The 16,397-nt window shown below is 43.2% G+C and overlaps 1 protein-coding gene across 3 annotated transcripts in view; it reads right to left on the minus strand.

Annotated features, from left to right (window-relative positions):
- Positions 1–16,397, minus strand: part of arid2 (AT-rich interactive domain 2) — a 35,136-nt gene that overhangs the window by 1,698 nt on the left and 17,041 nt on the right. The window contains exons 10-20 of one of the 3 annotated variants that reach the window (XM_059510578.1): positions 7,478–7,687; positions 7,170–7,334; positions 6,608–6,683; positions 6,393–6,527; positions 6,069–6,265; positions 3,214–5,435; positions 1,388–1,527; positions 1,168–1,306; positions 993–1,075; positions 783–912; positions 598–689 (exon numbers count right to left, since the gene is read on the minus strand). In XM_059510578.1, coding sequence (XP_059366561.1) covers positions 598–689; positions 783–912; positions 993–1,075; positions 1,168–1,306; positions 1,388–1,527; positions 3,214–5,435; positions 6,069–6,265; positions 6,393–6,527; positions 6,608–6,683; positions 7,170–7,334; positions 7,478–7,687 — 3,589 coding nt within the window. Of the gene's footprint in view, positions 1–593; positions 690–782; positions 913–992; positions 1,076–1,167; positions 1,307–1,387; positions 1,531–3,213; positions 5,436–6,068; positions 6,266–6,392; positions 6,528–6,607; positions 6,684–7,169; positions 7,335–7,477; positions 7,688–16,397 lie in introns of those variants that run through there. The other 2 variants (XM_059510577.1, XM_059510579.1) reach the window with 2 other exon arrangements.

Here is a 16,397-nt window from a genome sequence, read left to right on the forward strand (position 1 = left end):
TAGAAATTGTATAAAATAAAAAAAATATTTGGAGGAAAAAAAAATGGTACTCTAATTTTCATTAATGCAAGGGCAGACATTTTTGTACTGTAGTCTGTACTCCAAAATCCAATTCTTAAAAGTATTTTGATAATTTGATCACTATATTTATCAGTGTGCTTTTGTATTTACATATTGGAATAAAACAAAGGTGAAATCTGACTGAACACTGTTTTTGATGATGTTTAAATAAAATGTAAAAATTTAATAAATAGTTAAGATTTCTTAAATCAATCTTAAATTATTTTTTTTAAGAAATGAATAAAATAAATATTTGAAATGGTTCTGATTTCCATTACTGCAATGATCAAATTATCTAAATGTTTAAACCTATTTAATACTTGAAAGTGTGTGTGTGTGTGTGTGTGTGTGTGTGTGTGAGTGAGAGAGAGAGAGAGAGAGAGAGAGAGAGAGAGAGAGAGAGAGAGAGAGAGAGAGAGAGAGAGAGAGAGAGAGAGAGAGAGAGAGAGAGAGAGAGAGAGAGAGATTTATACATGGAAATTTCTGATCTGTGGCATGAAATCTAACACAACCACCACACTGAAATATTTGACTTACTTCCGTCCACAATCCGAGTACTTGGCGATGCTCTTTAACGTTAAGGCAGCAGTTAGTCTAATGTGTTTGGTCATTGGTCCCTCTTTATCATCCTGAGCAGGACCAAAAAAAATATATATATTTCAAGCTTGACACATCTATAAGCAGCAGAACGATCATTGTTTACACCAGGTAATAATACTGACTGTGAAGTCCCTGAACACCAGGTTTCGCGAGCCCCTGCGTAACGCCATCAGAGCTGCACTGGGGTGGTTGACGAGCGCTTTCTGTGGTCTGGAAGGAAGTGGAGGACTGCTGACCGCCGCTGGAGGAGACCTGCACATCAACACAGTCACAATCTCCATCACAATCATCTAGTACCTTAAACCAGCATGAGCTAAAGAAGCCATACACACTTGGAAGTGTTGGGCTTGCTGCCTTGCGTTTGCTCCTCCAGTTTGAGTGCAGCCAAGAGCGCTTCCCTCGAGCAGTGCTTATCCTGCAAAACACAAACTCTGATTAGTCAAACAAACACTGGGATAGATGTCATTATGACCGCATCAACAGAAAGAGAGAAAGATGGGATTTTGCCTGGAGGTGTGTGATGAAGGATAGTCTCTGGCGAGGAAAAGGTTCACAGCCCTCCCATTGGCACTGCCCTGGGTACGCATCTTTACTGCCATGACAGGTAGCTGCATGGTAAAACACCTTTGATGGCGTGTCAAACCACCTGAAACAACACCAAGTTAGCATGAACCAGCCTTCTCAAGACAGACATATACAAAGCAAAGCTCATCACATGCATCCTCACCGTTTGCATGCCTGCCACTGACATCTGAAGTTCTGTCCAGGTTTACGAGCTTGATCTGGAGAGAGGGCGGGTGCTGGAGAACTCTGATTGGTTCCCTGTACAGTCGGATCCACTGGAGGCGGAGTCTGCACTGACATCGGCTGTAAGTTTGTACAATGACAATCATGTTGTGAATTAATTTTATATATATATATATATATATATATATATATATATATATATATATATATATATTTTTTTTTTTTTACAGTAAAAGCAAGAAATAAAAATATAGCTGAATTTTGTAGATGTAATTTCTTCCCCTTGCACTTAATCTCAAAATAAATTTTATGAATATCGCTTATTCAAACTGGGCCCTTCATTTGGATAAATTTTTTCATGTTCCTGTGGCTCATTGCGCTGACAGCACAAAAGGTTGTCAAATCGATTACCAGGAAACACGTTAGGTAAATTGTTTTTGCCTAAATGCACTGTAAGATGATTTTTTTTTATGTAGAACTTTGTGTTTTCTTTGATTATTTTATGACTATTTCTGTCATTTCGATTTCTCAATTGCAGGGGTGGCATTTTTAATTATTAACAGCTCTTGTTTTTACTAGGGTTGTCAGTAAAATGCGTTAACTTCGAGTTTCGAAGTCGTCATCGGATTGGTTTAATTATACAGGATTTCCGGGAGACGTGTGTGTTGCATTCTTTAAAGTTCTGCCTGGAAACATAGACGCTGTGGTGCCAAACCACCTCACGAAAAGAAGAAATCTGTTGTGTTTACAACTGTGACGATGAGCTCTTATCAGGATCAACTAAACACTGGATTCTCAAAAGTATGTGAAATATTTAAAGTTCGCGGCATAAAATCTTGAAAATATGTCAGTTTTACACACCCGTCTGTTATTGTGGCAACATTTCCACACCTCGTAACGCTGAAATGAAATGAAGTGTGATTGGTTGTTTGACATGTCAGTCAAACGGTCTCATGGGCGGGCCTTGGCCAATGAAAGCTCCCATGGAATCCAGACCTTCAGCCGTCGGTCTGGCTATGTGAGACTAATTAAGAGCAAGAATGTTTTTCAGCCCAAAAATAACAGAAAAACTAAGATTAACTATAATAATTGTTGCATGCTAGGTAATTTCACATGCAAGTTCTCATTTCTGTAACGTTAAAATAAATCTCACTGGAATTACAGGAATTTGTGAGATTTACTGGAATATCCTGGCTGAACAATTGATGTCAGTTCACATCAACTAAATCAACATCTAGCAAGCATATGAGAAATCAACAAGTAACTAAACTGGTTTCTGAGTAAAGCACTACTACAGTTGGAACAGGGTAAACATTTACAGATATTATATTTCATCAATTGATTAAATCAGCTGTACACAGCAAGACAACTGTTTGGTGCAACAAGTTTTCTGAAACGTTAAATATGCAAAGGATGAATAATTTAATTAAATAAGAATTAATTTGCTCAATTTCCTAGCAATGAAATCAATCAGTTGACATTGTAGAGTTAAAGGTTTGCACAGAGAGGATTTTGGATTGCTCTCTCTCTCTCAATTAATCTATATTAATCTAATTTACATTAAATCTAATAAACTACCAACAGGCAGAAAAAGAAAAAAAAAAACTTAAAAATAAACCAAGCAAATGTTATAATGGACAAACCCCACCTTAAAAAACATTTGAATATATTCAGTAATAAAACTTTAAAGATTGGTGTAAGTGCTGAAAAAAACTCCTTTAACCATATGTATTGTAACTGTAATCAACAGATGTATATATATATATATGAAACAAGCATTACGTTGTAAAGTCAAAAACGCATTACCTGAGCATTGGTTTCAGGAAGCGGCGAGGGCACACTTGGTCTCTGCTGCGCTGCATTCTCTATTGCTACTTTTGTTACTGTGCTTGGGTCTGCGCCCGCCGGCACGGCCACCATGGTGGCACAGTTACCTGCATTGTTAGGGTCGCTGATAGTCACTATGCGTACGCCCATTTTTGTGGGGATTCCAGAGCTACCTCTGTCCCCGTCCTCCAGCGGTCTCTTCAACGGCCGGCTCTCCAAAGTTCCGTTAGCGGGAGGAGGAGGTGGCGGAGGCTCGGAAACAGGCGGAGGTGGGGAGTGGTTATGAGGTGGATGCTGTTGCCTTAGGCCCAATGTCTCTGAGTTGGGGCCATTGGAGATCTCCGCACCGTGGCTGGGCCCGTTGGCCAAGCGTTCGGCCTGCTCTGCTTTGGCAGTGTCCTGCTGAGGAGCAGCAAGAGAGTCCGTGAGACCCAAAGCCCCGTGCGCTTTCTGAGGCGACAACACCTCGCCGTTCCCCATGTGTTTGGAAGCCTTGTGATTTGGAATGTTTTTGCTCGGATGGGTGACGTCTGATCGATCGAAGTCGCACACCCCATTCACCATTAGCTTTTTAGGGTCAGAGGGTGTCTGCTTCCCAGGGACGCCGCTGTCGCCGCCTTGCGCCACAGGGCCATTTAGGGCCTCTCCTTGGCTGTTCCCTGAGTGGTATGGAGGTAGACTCATGTCAAACTTCCTCCCATTGAGCAGCTTTGCCGCAGGTCCATCCACCTCTGCGGATTCACCATTACTGGCTTTGGCCGAACCATCGGTGACGGAGTTGTTCTCCATGACCTCGATCTTGCGTTCGTGGACGTGGAGCCCCGTGGTGTCCTTGGCCTCCTCCTCCTTTTGGCAGATGATTCTGTCACCTCGGAAAGGTGGAATGGGCGTGGCTCCCGCAATTGGCAGAGGCGGAGTCAACTGCAGGCCGATTGTGGGCGGGGTTTGCGCTCCCTGGCCAGGGAAGCCAGAGTTTGGCACTACTGTGAAGGTAACTTGGTTGCTGGGTGAAGCCTGCAGAAGGGTGCCAGGGGTGGAGGTGGAGATGATCTGCCCTGGGAGGATGGAGATGGGAACGGCACCGGTCGCCTGCAAGGGGCTCTGCATAAGTTGCACGTTCAACTGTGGTTGAGACACCACTGGACCGCTGTTGGTCACCTGGTATACGACTTGCGGGCTTGGCGCCCTGGTGCTTGCAGGAGCGGGAACTTGCGGAGCAGGGAGTATGAGTTTTCCACCTGGGGTAGAAGGACCACGTTTCGGAAGCAGTAACTGTTTGATCAGACTGGATTCTGTGGAGGTAGGTTGGGCTGGGGGTGGAGGAGGGGGCGGAGTCTGCTGAAACTGCCGCTTGACGGACAGCATGTGGCTGACTGTGTTGGGCGGGGCTTGCTGCATGGGGGCGGGGTTAGTGATTGGTGCATTTGGGGAAGTGGGAGACTGAGTGGACTGTGGCTGGATGGTTTGAGGACTGGGGTTGGTCAGTATGATTTGATGGATGGCTGGGGCGAATGCGGTGTTGGATTGTTGATTCTGACTGACGATGACTAAGCTTTGCTGTTGGGGTTGTTGAGGTTGTGACGACTGCGATGCAGGTTTTGGGGCGATATTTTGAAACGCGATGCGGTTGCTAGTCACGCCTGAGACAGTCACGACCTGCCCTCCTGCCATCAGCGAAGTGCAAGGTGCACTGACATACTGAGGCGGCGCGAGCATTACAGACTCTTGGGAAGGGGCACCTTGCTGTCCCTGAGGGGTTTGCAGGTGCTGCTGGGCCACCGAAGGACAAACACCTTGCACTCGACCTGTAAAAACGTGTCCCTGGGGCATCGGCCCCTGTTGGATCAGTGTAACGGGAGCATGATGGAGCAAGGGCTGCTGGGTAGGCAAGCCGCTGTGGTTGGGAACAACAGGTGCAGAGGTTGCCGTGGGGATGGAGCTCTGGATCATGGCCGTTTTGAGAATGTCATTGGGTTGTATGGGAACTGGGGCGGTGGCGGGAGGGCATGGAGAAGGAAGTGCAGCTTGTCCTGGCGGGTTCATGGGGAGTCGTGGAACAGTTGGGGCTGGAGCAGGAGCACTGGGAGCGTTGGTGTGCGAAGTTCCATGCATGGTCAAGGCCACCTGTGGTGCTGCCTGGCCGGCAGTAAGGCTTGGTGCTGGTGTCCGGACAAGCTGCCCTCCCACACCAGGAGACAGCGCTGCATGAACACACAAGATGGAACAAATCATCTATAAATGCAACTGGCTTAACGCATTAAACCCTGGATGGGCTTTTGTTTTATTCTCACACCTGGGTAAATTACATCTAGTGTTCAAGTTCAGCAATGCACAATGGGGTGAACTAGGATCTTACAATTTTCATGATGCAGAAAACATTTCATAAAAGTCATAAAAATGGAATTGGCTGTATAACAGAATTTGGCCAAATCAAAATATGGCAAGATATGGACTAATTTATTTTTTTATTCTTTTCTTTTTTTAATGCCATGTCAGCTTCTATGGCTATGTTAAACTGTGTTTCCATTTTTACAACTGTCCTATTATTTATACATATTGGTATTCTGCTATTGAAGAGATGTATGTCACGTCACTTTTTTTTAAGAGATGCTACATGGTTTTTTTTTTGTTCCAATAACAAATTTCTATTCTATTCTTTTCTATTCTATTATTTTCAGCAATTTTTTTGACCACCATGTTTAATAGTAAATCTGAATTTAATCATAAAACAAACAAGGTTTAAAAAGCTTAAAACCAAGATCAAATGCAGTGTAAAGCATCTTTCTAGACTGCTAGAATGAGAGTTCTTGAGACAATAATAAGAGTTTTTCTACCTGACTGGAGCTGAGGGGTTTCTAGAGGAGCTTCGTGTTTGGGAACTGGGGCAGGAATGGCCTGCTGCTGCTGCTGATAATAAAGCTGTACGGGAAGAGGAATCGGCCTCTTCCGCACACCAACCACATGGATTTGAGCCTGTCCATTCAGCCGTGTGTCCTCCACACGCTTCACCGTGTGATTAGGAAACAGCGTCCTGAGAAGCACACAAGCACAGAGTTGATTTAATGTTTGAGTGGTGAGTTTCAGCATTCAACATTTACCATTTGGGACAGCACAGAAGCAACTTCACAACATCTGCCCAACAGTTCCATTGGTCTCACCTCAGGCATTTGTAGAAGTTATTGGACGTTAACACGCCACCCCTTGCCATCTTGCTGCAGGTCGCCAGATATTCAGAGTACATCTCAGAGCGAGAGACCGAACCATCTGGATGAACCTCAAAATGAGCATTTAGCCTAACAAGGACAGAAAGCATTCATAAAACACAAAACATAACAGATTTGAGAAATGTAAGAAAGAAAGATGTAAATCTTACCACTGAGTTGTGAATTTCTCTCCATCTACTTCCACAATCCCAGGTGGAGGTGTAGACTGCACAGGCGCCCTGTTCACTACAAAGAAACAAACCCAAAAACACTGTAAATACAAATTACATAAACTCCTTTCTCATTAATTTTCCATTTCAATGCACATTTTTGATGGATATTTTTAAACCCTAACTTGAGACTTAAAGCAGTAGTAATCGGTTTAAGAAAAATTATCTTCTATTTTGTGAAATATCATAAACCCTGATGAGGGAATTGTATCATGAAACTGAAAAAAAAAAAACAACAACATTCCTTTTACCTCCAAAAAAGAGGGGGAAAAAAACCTATGCATAGTATATTATTACTATAGTAAATACATGTAATTTATAAGAAGGACACTGTAAAATAAATCGTTAATGCATATTGCATCTGTCCTATCTTGCATTGTGTGTAAATCACTTACTCTTGACGGTAATTAAAAGATAAAGTACTTCTTGTGATATCTGAATATGCAATTTTGTACATCTCTAGTACACACAAAATCCGACAGCGGATACACAGGACACTCACCAGCGCCAGGAGTGCCTTGTGTAAGCGGGGAAATGTGCTCGACAAGCTGCGGCCGAACCTCTGAGGCCTGACTGCTCGAGGCCTGATGCTCGATGAGTTTTACTGCCGTAAGGGCGTCTGGTCCGAAAGTGTGCAGGTCCACTGACACCAACCGCACTAGAAGATCTGAAATATGAACATGCAAACCATGTTAGTTCACTGCTCCTGACGGTTAGTGGTGCAACAAAATTCAGCAACTAAATTTTTGGGCTGAAACGTCACAATTTTTGGAGGGAGGAAATCATTGACCAAAACGCGTGAACGTGTACCTATGCTTCTCTCCACAGAGGAGATCTTAGAGCACGTGATCTCCCCAAGCTCGGCCAGCTGGTACAGGACCTCGAGCGCGGAGATGACCAGCATGATGTCCGGCAGCGTCAGGAGGGCGATGACTTCTCGGTACGACTCCTGATCCACATACTCACAGATCAGAACGCCGTTATCCTCCACTTTGCTCAGGTTCCCGAGAATTTCCATGGCTGTAGGATGCAATGGAAATAATTAGCAACTCTCAAAAGAAAAGGACAGGTTTAACGCAGGGCTCTAGACTGCAAACATTTTTTGAAAATGTGCGAGTTAAAATTTAACGTGGTCACATTGTGCATGGTTTGTACTGCTCCAAAGTGTCGGCTCCATATAGCACGCGTTGCATAGGCATGAAACATTGTAGCAGGAGTCAGATTTGAGATCTTTTCTTGTAAAACGTGACAACAAGATTGCAAATTCGAAAGCATCCGAAGCCCGGCTTATAACACAGCAAAAGAGGAACTCCTGTTCACAAAATTCAAATCAAACTGATGAAAAAGAACGGGTTGAATGTTAACCACTTTCGTTACCATATAACAATGAAGTAGGGCTGCACGATGTGTTGTTTAAGCATCGATATCGCGATGTACGAATCCACGATAGTCACATCGCAGGATGTGCGATGTAGGCTGTCGTAGTTGATCCGTTATTCATTAACTGTACGGGCCAGCTACTCACCTGCCCTTGACGAATGTGATTCGCGGATTAATTGCACAGCTTAACCATCATAGAGTGAAAGTTTATAATTGACAGGACTGAAAACCACATGCAAGTTTAACAGGGCAGAGAGAGAGGTAGCGCGAGAGAGACAGAGAGAGCGAGACAGGTAGCGCGAGAGAGACAGAGAGAGCGAGAGAGAGAGCGCGAGAGAGACAGAGCGAGAGAGAGAGCACGAGAGAGACAGAGCGCGCGAGAGAGACAGAGAGAGAGAGAGAGAGCGCGCGAGAGAGACAGAGAGAGAGAGAGCGCGCGAGAGAGACAGAGAGAGAGAGCGCGCGAGAGAGACAGAGAGAGAGCGCGCGAGAGACAGAGAGAGAGAGCGTGCGAGAGACAGAGAGAGAGAGCGCGCGAGAGACAGGGAGAGCGAGAGAGAGAGAGACAGTGCACGAGAGAGACAGAGAGAGAGAGAGCGCGCGAGAGAGACAGAGAGAGAGAGCGCGCGAGAGACAGAGAGAGAGAGCGTGCGAGAGACAGAGAGAGAGAGCGCGCGAGAGACAGGGAGAGCGAGAGAGAGAGAGACAGTGCACGAGAGAGACAGAGAGAGAGAGAGACAGTGCACGAGAGAGACAGAGAGAGAGAGAGAGACAGTGCACGAGAGAGACAGAGAGAGAGAGAGAGACAGTGCACGAGAGAGACAGAGCGCGCGCGAGAGAGAGAGAGCGCGCGCGCGCGCGCGAGAGACAGAGAGAGAGCGCGCGCGCGAGCACGAGAGAGAGAGAGAGAGAGAGAGAGAGAGAGAGAGAGAGAGAGAGAGAGAGAGCGTGCGAGAGAGACAGAGAGAGAGAGAGAGAGAGAGAGAGAGAGAGAGAGAGAGTGCGAGAGAGACAGAGAGAGAGAGAGAGAGAGAGAGCGCGCGAGAGAGACAAGAGAGAGAGAACACATGAGAAGTCATGTTTAAGACGTGCTGCTAGACAAAATGCTTGTTTTCGGTCCAAAAATTAGATAAACACCGATTTTTATGAGGAAAATGTAAGAGAAGTGACCACAACACACCAGAGGAGAGAAAGAGAGGAAAAAGAAGGAGAAAGAAAAAGACAGAAGGAAAAAAAAAAATATACAGTTGGAAGAAGGAGCTCAGAAACAGAGCATCAAGCTGAAAAGAAACAAAGAGAAAACAAAGAGAAAACAAAAACAAACCAGAAGAAGAAGATGATAGAGGGACTCAAGCAAGTAACAGCAAGTAACTGGACACTGACATTAATAAGTTTTAATAAGTTTTTGCATTTATTACTATAAAACAAGTTCCAACTGAAAAAAAAAAAAAAACTAATAGCTAACAAGCTAACATTGGACTGTGGTTACCTAGCAACGGCATCAATAACATCAGTAGTGGCAGTTGTGCTGTTAAACAAGGAACACAGAAGTTTGAAGATCAACAACTGTTTCATGATGTCTACACACGCTGACACCATTGAATATCCCCCAGCTATCAAAAGCAAAACTGCAAGAGGAAAATATAAACAGACAATACTTCGAGAGAAACCAGAAATCCTGTTCCTGGACCATTACAAAGATGGAAGGTCCTGTAATTTAATCTTCTGGACTGATGAACCATATGCCTGGCTGAATGTGTTCAGCTCTCACTACCCAGCAATAAAGAGAGCAGGCATTTGTAATGGATGGAAAATAAGTGTACTGGAAGAAAATGACTCTGACACCACCAGAATAACAGTGAACCTGTTCAAAAATGGAACTACCATGATACAAGGCGACCTGAGAGAGTTTGAGTGTGACTTTCCTGCAATGAGACTGAGAGCTGAGAAGGAGAAGGAGGTCCTCGCAAGCATCGCACCAACCCTGGGAGTCAAAGCCTCCTGTTCTGTCCCTCCTCCAGACACACAGCCTGACGATGACACCGATCCTCCCCTGCTACAGCACTCTGAGGCCCTGGACATCATGAGAGAACACTTCTCCCAGTTGGAGATAGAACTGGTACAGATCAGAGAGCAGCTGGACCAACAGCAGCCTACAACACCTACCGTCAGTGACTTCCAGGCCAAAAAAGAACTGGACAGTGTCAACTCACAGCTGAGAGAGTTTCAACAAGAACTAGATCGTCAGAGAAGACAGCTGGATGACCTCAGTGAGGAGATGGAAGAACTTAGGAAAGACAGAGACAACTGCAGAACTGAATTGGCTACTCTGAGAGAAGAGCTACAGGACAGGCTCAGCCTACAAGCCAGACTGAACCCCACACAACCCCCTGTGCCCACCTCTCAGATCCAGACCACATCCAACCAAACTCCCACTACACCTGCTGGAAGAAAACGCAGCCCTTTCCTCCAGGACTCCCTCCCTCTCACGAGCTGCCTCCATACAAACATCCCAAGCCAAGACACCAGTCACAACCCGGCACCTGTCCTAGGTCCTGCCTCTAACCAGACTCCAGTTAGGAGCTGTAGACCTGAAACCACCACCACAGCTCCACATCCAGACCCGACAGCTGAGAATGAACAAACACACACAGGCAGAAGGGCGGACATTATCCTCCTCATGGACTCTAATGGAAAATTCCTAAATGAAAAGACCTTATTCCCAAGGCACAGAACGGAGAAGATCTGGTGCCCCAACACCAGGAGAGCCCTGGAGCTGCTAACAGTACCTGAGCTAGGCTCACCTAGCCACATTATCATTCACACAGACACCAACGACTTAAGGACCCAGCAAGACAGACTGGCGGACTCTCTTAGGAGAGTCATTGAGCAAGCATCCACAAATTTCCCTACCAGCAAGATAGTCATATCTACGCTGCTGCACAGGAGAGACTTCCACCCCCACACCATTCACAGAGTGAATATCAGCCTCTCCAGGGACTGTGCCCTCAAACCCAACGTGTTCTTAGCCCACCACCCGACCCTCCACCTGGACTGCCTGTATGATAACATACACCTACACAGAAATGCAGTCCCCACCCTAGCTAGGACCCTGAAGGATGTTGCTCTTGGAAGGAGCTCTATTACCACTCCAAGGGGTAACCACACAACACAGACCCCACGCAGACCTCCTAGACCTTCAAGACCATCCAGACCATCCAGACCTCCACCATACACCCACCCCCGGCCATCAGAGAGGACGGCCAGGCCACCAAACCCACCACATCACCAACATCACAACCCACAGCCAACACAACATTGGCCCCCGATACCCAGCCAGAGAGCCCCCCAGCCTGGAGGTCCTATACCCCCCTCATCCCAACGGCAGAGCCAAGACTACAGGAGCAGCAGCCTACTGGACTGAGCTACGCTACAGCGGCGAGAAGAGCCACAACCCCACCCCCCTCTGGTGAACTCAAAGACATATTACACATGCTAAACCTGCTCTGCTCTCGCCTCATATAGCGTCAGGATGAAGAGCAGAGGTCTCTTAGACAAATCAATAATTCATAGTATAGCATATTAGATATCATTTTAAATGGACAATTCTTAACAATATCTCACACATGCAGTGTTGGGGAGTAACTAGTTACATGTAACGGCGTTACGTAATTTAATTACAAAATAAATGTAACAGTAATCAGTTACAGTTACTAAGAAAAAATGAGTAATTAAATTACAGTTACTTATGAAAATTGTAACGATTACAAAGAGGATTACATTTGAATATTTACACACATCCACATACAGCTTATTTCTTTCCCAAATTGCACTAAGACATATGGCCCATAATCTCCGAGACGCGGAAAACACATTCGTAGAATCGAGTCATAAAAATGGAATTCAGCCTATAATGACGCAATATGCCACATTTTGGACGAATAAATCAAAAGTAGGTCAGTACACTTGAATCAAAACCCGATATGGACTGATGTCTGTGAATATTAAGCCGCAAAAAGACTGAATATGAATCATACACGTTCTGCGTGTCTGTGGAAATCAGGCGCTGACTGGACATCGGGAGAACCGGGACTATTCGGTGGCCTGGCAGACGATTTGGCCTTCTACTTTAATATTGTTATTGTATAATTGCAGGCCGAATATACTAAAGCGATTATTTCCGAATCCGCCATTCGATAATTAAATTTCTAATAAATCATGAATCGGTTAGTCGTGACTGGCAATGGTTGGGCTCGCGCGCTCTCCGCGCCTCCGCCGAACGGTTTGGATCAGACTCCGAGTAATCAATGCGAGAGAGAGACTGGAGTGAACTGTGTAAGCGCACAGCTGGAGCAGAGAAGCGACACTTCTGTTCAGGGTTTCAGGTGCAGGTCAGTTTCATCTGTAAATATGCTAATGTAGTTTTGTCTTTGTTTACTTAGTCAAGCAGCAGCAGCACTTTGCTCGCAATCACTCAAAATACTGTATAAACGACGTCATTATTATCTTTTGTAATGTTACAGTAGTAAGTTAGCAGACAAATCATCATATTTTATCATAGGTTTAGGGGGAGCTAGTGGATACAAAAACACAACCCTTAGGAAAATTAATATAGCCTATGGTATGGCACTAACCGTGGTTTAATTATGGAATTTGTAGTAAAAATAAATACAAGTGGTAATTCATTTGCCAAAAAAACAAAATTGCACTTACAAAACATGGTAAAAGTCAAATAAAAATCTTCAGTATTAAAGTCATGAGAGAGATGGATGGATAATGGAAGTGAAGGTGCAGTTCAGGAGAGAACTCTTAATTACGTTGCAAGTCCCCCAACCTAAGGATTCAAATCTTTTTGATGTCAGGTCCAAAAAAAATAGGGTTGTCCATGTTTCAGAATGGGTTGTGGGTGTATGAGTGTGAGATTTCCCAGCCTATTTTTTTCCCCATTTCTCATGGAAATTAATCTCTAGAATAGTCACTTCATGAGCATTTTTTACTTATTTTGAGAAACTATCATCATATCATATACAAAGAGACAGCAGTGTTTCAAAAAGACACCAATGTTTCAGGAGTTTAGTACACAAAATAGGACACATGCTTATTAGATAACCGTATTTGAGTTGATGTATATGCTTTTATTTTTTTATTAACTATTTTTCCCCAAACCATTGTTAGATGCAGTTAGATGCCTGTAATTATGCAAAGATTTGGTTTCAAAAACAGTATCTATAAACTATTTCTTTTGATTTTAAATCTGCTTTGAACTTCAGATCAATCTCTAAGTAAAAGGCACTACTAAAGTCTGATTGTGTGGTGGATGTCTTCAAATGTGATCATCTTAATTTAAGTGATGAAGGATGGTGAAAGTCTGACAGTATTGAGCACTACTTTAAGGTTAAACCTGCATGGTGTAAAATGGTTGAAGATGATTAACAGTTGCAAATTAACATTCATTAGAAATTTATAAAAGTAATCAAAATGTACTCAAAAGTAATTAGTTACATTACTTTATTAAAGTAATTAAAAAAGTTACACTACTATTACATTTTAAATAGGGTAACTTGTAATCTGTAACCTATTACATTTCCAAAGTAACCTTCCCAACACTGCACACATGATACATTATAAAATGTCACTCAAAGTTTAATATTTTGTTAATTTACCTACAACAATATTTTCCTTTTATTTATTTATTTATTTTTTTCTTCTCGTTTGTTACTAGTATTATTATTATTATATTGTTTTAATATCTAGTTTACTATTAGGTGTTAGTTAGGATATAAGGTGTTTGTCTAATTTTTGAACAGATTACACTTGGAGATGAAATCGTTTACAATAACATGTTGGAACATTCAAGGTCTGAGATCATCAGCTTTTGGTTTAAAAAGCAGAAACTCAGATTTTAATAGAGAGTTAAAAGACTCTGACATCATAGTTCTACAGGAGACATGGTGCAGAGAAGATATTTCCACTGGTCGTCCTCACGGCTACACTGAGATCATTATATCATCAACAAAAAATCCCACAATAACTCAAGGCAGAGATTCAGGAGGCATGATTATATGGTGTAAATCAGAACTGAGCCAATCCATCACAGTAATTAAAAAAGAAGAATCTTATATATGGTTGAAACTTAACAAACAGATGATTTGTGCTGAGCAACATGTCTACATATGTGCCATCTATATACCTCCATCAGAATCCCCCTACTACAACCCAGATATCTTCTCTATTCTTGAGGAGGAAATTAACCATTATAAAAGCATGGGAAATGTATTAATCTGTGGGGACTTGAACGCTCGAACAGGGGAAAGAGCTGACACTATGAACACCCAGGGAGACAAACACTTACCTGGAAGCACCTGCTTCCCCCTCCCTGAATGTCCTTCTAGAAAGAGCTTTGACAAGCTTACCAACACAAGCGGTGTGCAGCTTTTACAGCTATGCCGTACACTGGGTCTGTACATAGTCAACGGCAGGCTACGAGGGGACTCTCTGGGTCGCTACACTTACAGCTCAGCTCTTGGCAGTAGTGTGGTAGATTATTTCATTACAGATCTAGATCCAGTGTCTCTCAGAGCTTTCACAGTCAGCCCCCTCACACCCCTCTCAGACCACAGCAAAATCACACTATATCTTCAAAGGGCCCAGTCTAAGTCTAGAGCCCCCTTTGCCTGTGAACTGTTCAACAGCACATACTCATACAGATGGACCCCAAACAGCGTGGGCGCGTACCAAAAGGCACTGGAAAATCAAAACATATATGATTTAACTCATTTATTTATAAATGAAACATTTCCCCAGAATAGTTCTGGTGTAAATTCAGCTGTGGACAAAATCAATTCAATATTTCATCATTTGGCTTCATTGTCTAATTTGAAAGCCTCCAAACCAAAACTTCAACAAATGAACAGTAACAAATGGTTTGACACTGAATGCAAAAACCTAAGGAAAACTTTAAGGAAATTATCTAATGAAAAGCATAGGGACCCAGATAACCACAATATACGCTGTAAATATGAGGCCACTCTGAAACAATACAAGTACACTCTAAAAACTAAAAAAGAACAACACAACAAAAAGCAACTCTGTGAAATTGAGGAATCTTTAGAGTCCAACCAGTTCTGGGAGAAATGGAACAACCTAAACAAAACCCAGCAGGATGAATTGGCCATTCAAGATGGAAATACTTGGATTAATCACTTTAGTGATTTATACAGTACTATTACAAAAATTATGATCAGTACAAGATACTCACAAAATTGAAAACTCTGGAGGCGGTGATAAAAAACAACCAAAACCCTCTAGATTACCCTGTCACAGAACAAGAGTTAGCAGAGGTCATCCAGTCCCTGAAAGGAAAAAAGGCTTGTGGTGTAGATGGAATCCTCAACGAAATGATCAAATACTCGGATCATAAAATCAGATTGGCTATACTAAAACTATTCAATACAATTCTATCAACTGGAACTTTTCCAGACATCTGGAGCAAAGGCTTAATAACCCCAATTCATAAATCCGGAGATAAATATGACCCAAATAACTACAGAGGAATATGTGTATCCAGTAACCTGGGAAAAATATTCTGCAACATCGTTAATAAACGACTTGTCAACTTGCTTGATGACCACAATATTCTACATAAATGCCAAATTGGTTTTTTGCCAAATTGCCGCACAACGGACCATATATTTACACTCCAGACTCTAATTGATCAAGAACTAAACATTAAGAAAAGAAAGGTATATGCCTGTTTTGTTGACTTCCAAAAAGCCTTTGATTCCATCTGGCACGAAGGCCTCTTCTGTAGACTACTCGAAAGTGGCATTGGAGGAAAAACATATGATTTGATTAAGAACATGTATACAAAAAGTGAATGTGCCGTAAAGATTGGAAACAAACAAACAGCGTTCTTCTCCCAGGGCCGGGGAGTGAAGCAGGGGTGCAATCTCAGTCCAATTCTCTTCAATCTATATATCAATGAATTAGCAAACCAGTTAGAGAGTTCCACGGCACCTGGCCTCACCCTGAACAACACCGAGATCAGAGCTCTGCTGTATGCAGACGACTTGGTGTTGCTCTCACCTACTAAAGAAGGCTTGCAGCAGCACCTTAACCTCCTGCAGAGATTCTGCCAGACCTGGGCCCTGACAGTAAACACAGCGAAGACTAAGATAATGATCTTTCAGAAACAATACAGAAATCAGGTTACACACAATTTCTATCTAGACACCACTAAATTACAACACACAAAAAACTACACTTACCTCGGCCTCAACATTACATACACAGGGAACCTCAACATGGCTGTGAAAGATCTGAGGGACAAAGCAAGGAGGGCTTTCTATGC

The sequence above is a fragment of the Carassius carassius genome, chromosome 26, assembly GCF_963082965.1.
Source record: "Carassius carassius chromosome 26, fCarCar2.1, whole genome shotgun sequence".
In the NCBI taxonomy this organism is placed as follows: domain Eukaryota; kingdom Metazoa; phylum Chordata; class Actinopteri; order Cypriniformes; family Cyprinidae; genus Carassius; species Carassius carassius.